The 3,527-nt window shown below is 38.2% G+C and overlaps 1 protein-coding gene across 1 annotated transcript in view; it reads right to left on the reverse strand.

Moving 5' to 3' along the window:
• The window catches only part of LOC104788917 (intron-binding protein aquarius-like), a 13,577-nt gene that overhangs the window by 1,848 nt on the left and 8,202 nt on the right, over positions 1-3,527 (reverse strand). Inside the window, exons 5-11 of the mRNA XM_010514681.1 lie at positions 3,441-3,523; positions 3,213-3,349; positions 2,784-3,018; positions 2,500-2,610; positions 1,025-2,083; positions 684-941; positions 37-248 (exon numbers count right to left, since the gene is read on the reverse strand). Coding sequence (XP_010512983.1) covers positions 37-248; positions 684-941; positions 1,025-2,083; positions 2,500-2,610; positions 2,784-3,018; positions 3,213-3,349; positions 3,441-3,523 — 2,095 coding nt within the window. The remainder of the gene's footprint in view (positions 1-36; positions 249-683; positions 942-1,024; positions 2,084-2,499; positions 2,611-2,783; positions 3,019-3,212; positions 3,350-3,440; positions 3,524-3,527) is intronic.

Below are 3,527 nucleotides of genomic sequence, written 5' to 3' on the forward strand. Positions count from 1 at the left end.
ACATGTAAACCATTAAATATTACTCCATATAATAACAAATGCAAAGAAGATGAAAGTGGTACCTCCATTATCTTCTCAAAAAGATCATTCAAAGCCTGATTTGAATGGGTAATTATTAAGGTCCTTTGAGAAGGACAGTTGTGATAAAGAACATTCAAGATTTGCACTGCTGTATCAGTCTTTCCGGTACCCGGTGGACCGACCACCATAGTTAACCCCGGCTGAATACCAGAGATAATTGCCCCAACCTGCACGAAAATAGTAGGCATAGACACGGTTTAATTACAAGTTGCATCCAAGCCATAAATATTTGGTAGATTTTCTCTTTCAGAAGAAAGGGAAGCTCCCACCATAAAGGGGAAAAATGTTTTTGATAAGGTGAATTCTCTAAATAAAATAGAATGGCATGGGAACAATATTATTCAACTCAAATCGATCAAAGAGACACAAAATAAACTAAATACTTCACGATTCAATGGAAAGAACAGGCCCAATTTTATATAGGTTATTAAGTGTCTTATATCAAACACAATAAGGCGACATTAAGATGATGAATAGTATTCTCATATGACTAAGAGGATAAATTTCTCACCATTCAAAGAAAATAGCAAAAATAACTAAAAGTTGACAAGTTTAGAAAACCAAATCAGCATACGCTCTTAGGATGTAGAAAGAAGTAGTACCTGTGTAGGTGTAAATTTAACTGAGTTCTGCTTCGGCTGGTCCTGAGGATAAGGCCCTGGGTCAGGTGGGGTATATGCCTCAACAATAAGTTTCTCCTTTGGGGAAGCATCCACCATATTAACATTGTCTGCTGGATTGACTTCAGATATCTTATTTCCAGAAAGAGCAGAATTCCCTTTTAGTGTCTTAGGAAGGGTGATTCGAAACGGAGGCCTTGGATCCAGAGATTCAGCACCATCAGCATTGGTGAAAGACACCTAATATGCACAAATTATGAGAGACATGAAAAAAAAGAACAGTTCTAGAGAACACATAATATACCAACAATATAATCACTAACCTCATAATCTGGAAAACTTTCACTGAGATGATTTGCATCAAGGAAAGTATCTTTGAAGTCGACTGTTTCCAACAGGTTTGGCATATTAGGCCACTGTGCAGCAGAAGGGTTCCCATACCCAAGAAAAACATTATGCAACCACTCCGGCACAATACAATATTCATTCATGAGATCTCTGATAGATTCCAGAATAGCCTTGAAGTTGTTCTCCTTTGGTTTTCTCCTCATTAGCACATTAAACGTGCTATACACATCCTCAGCACCTTTTTCAGCAATGTCTGTAACATCTATGTGATACTGTGCAGCATCTAAAGCAACAGTCACAGTCCTCATTTCACCTTTAGGGGGCTTCCATTCGTCCCGTTTAACTCTTCCAGTAAAATCATTCATCAGATTACCCTCCTCATCGCGGATATCGATGATTTCACAACCACGAACATACTGAAGCCCTAATTTCTGTGGAACTGTAGCTTTCTCAGCTTCCTCTGCACCTAATGGCTCAAATGAAGGGCGTATACAAAGCAAAAACAATACATCATGCTCTTTAAGAGAATTCCATTCAGATCTTATCTGTGATCTGTAACTCTTAATACTGAAAGTAACTTCTGCAGTCACAGATGAAGGTTTCTCTTCTCCAATATTAGGCTGCTTCACCAGAGCGATTTTGAAATCATTAATCGGAACCGCCATTCGTGACCAACCACGAAATGCAGTGTCCCCCTCGTTGTTTACGTGTGCTAGAAGATGGGGCACAGCTTCCTGTATATCTTCACGAATCTCATAGGTGGATTCCAGACGGAAGAGATTAAAGTTTCTAAGGAGGTAATCATGGAGTGTTAGAAACTGAAGATTAAGCTTTGGAAGAGCTAGGCAACCTTCCCCAGAATAGTTAATGCTTGGAATAACACTTTCGTCCCACATGATTTGCTCATTTGGGTACAAAGGCAGAGCGTTTATGGCTTCTTTCTGAGACTGTTGCTTCTCAAAAGAGGAGACAACGACCTCAGTCAAAAAATCCTTACTATCCGCCCAAGGATCATGTCCTGAAACCAGTTTGAGCTGCACAAAAGTAAATAAAAGTGAGAACCGCCGTAGGTGGCCGTAAGTGAAACTGTAAGGCAAACAGAAATATATTTTTTAAATACAGTTGCATATTTCCCGTCCAATCTCTACCGGCACAAATTCATCTCTTCACTAATTTCTCACACTACTCTGCGTAATATTATACTACAATGGGAATTTACACAAGCAGATATTAAACGTCTACATTTTGATTCAACCCATAGATCCTTTAGCATGTCACTCAGACTTTATATTGTATTCTTGCTAACCATTTTGCCAACGGTATTCACTGAAGCTCACAACTATAAGACCCTTAGCAAGATTCCATAATGATATCCTCAATCCCCACGGAGGCGCTAAGATAAAAAAGATTCACTTGTGAACCTCCAAGAATAAGTTTTCCAGATATATACCTTTGAGCAGACAACATCCCTTAAATCTTCAAGAGAAAGCACTGACAATCTCCTCCGAAGATCAGAACTCTTGTGAACAGAACCAATGTTAGCCAAAGACAGATCCCGCAACTGAAACAAACAAGATAACAACAAATGTAAGAATTGGGGAAGAGTCCCTCCCAAAAATATTAGAGAATAAGGAAGAAAGTAGAACAATGACTTCAAATCCAACAGAAACAAAACAAATTTTCTAGAACACAGAACCAACTATCTATAATTAACCATAATTACCAGGACAATACCTTAGGTATTTTCTTGAAGGCAAGTAGCTGAAATGCCATAAAACGATCGTAATGAAATTGAAGTGCTTCATCATCAGTTAATTGTGTCCCATCATGGTCCTTTATCTCAAACTTTTCATAGAATTGTAGCAAGTCAACTAATTGGGCGAAAAGCTTCCCCTTCTCATGTTTGTATAGTGCACTCAGTCGGCATTTTGCAACAACAGCTATATCTGCCACAAGAGGTCTTAGGTATCTGTGAAAATCAAGAGGAAGATAGAAAAAAATAGGGTCCAGTCAATGAATAGTAATGGAATGGACAGCAAATGACCCAGCGTATCAAGACTAAGAACTAGATATTATCAGGACCAAAAAAAAAACTTAAAACGCTGAATACATATTTTGACCTTGTATTATACAAATAACTTGCATCGTATGGAATATTTATACCTTCTTGTTGGTAGTTGGTTCAGCATGTCAATGAGAAATTCCATGAATCTCTCACAATACAAGACAGAAGAATCATCTGCCAATTGAGATCCAGCGGTATCATCAACTTCATCCGCAAAAACCCCGTGATCAAGCACCTAGAAAGAACGATGTGAATTTTGTATAATTATGCGAAAGATTATTTGAAGAACATAGAACACTATAGCCAATAAAAACAGGCCTATATACCTCAACGAATTCTTCTATTAGGCCTCGAACAAAATTTGCTTCAGGTGATGAGGATAGATCAAATTTCTCTCCCTTTGACTTTGCTTC

Source organism: Camelina sativa, chromosome 5, assembly GCF_000633955.1.
Source record: "Camelina sativa cultivar DH55 chromosome 5, Cs, whole genome shotgun sequence".
Lineage (NCBI taxonomy): Eukaryota > Viridiplantae > Streptophyta > Magnoliopsida > Brassicales > Brassicaceae > Camelina > Camelina sativa.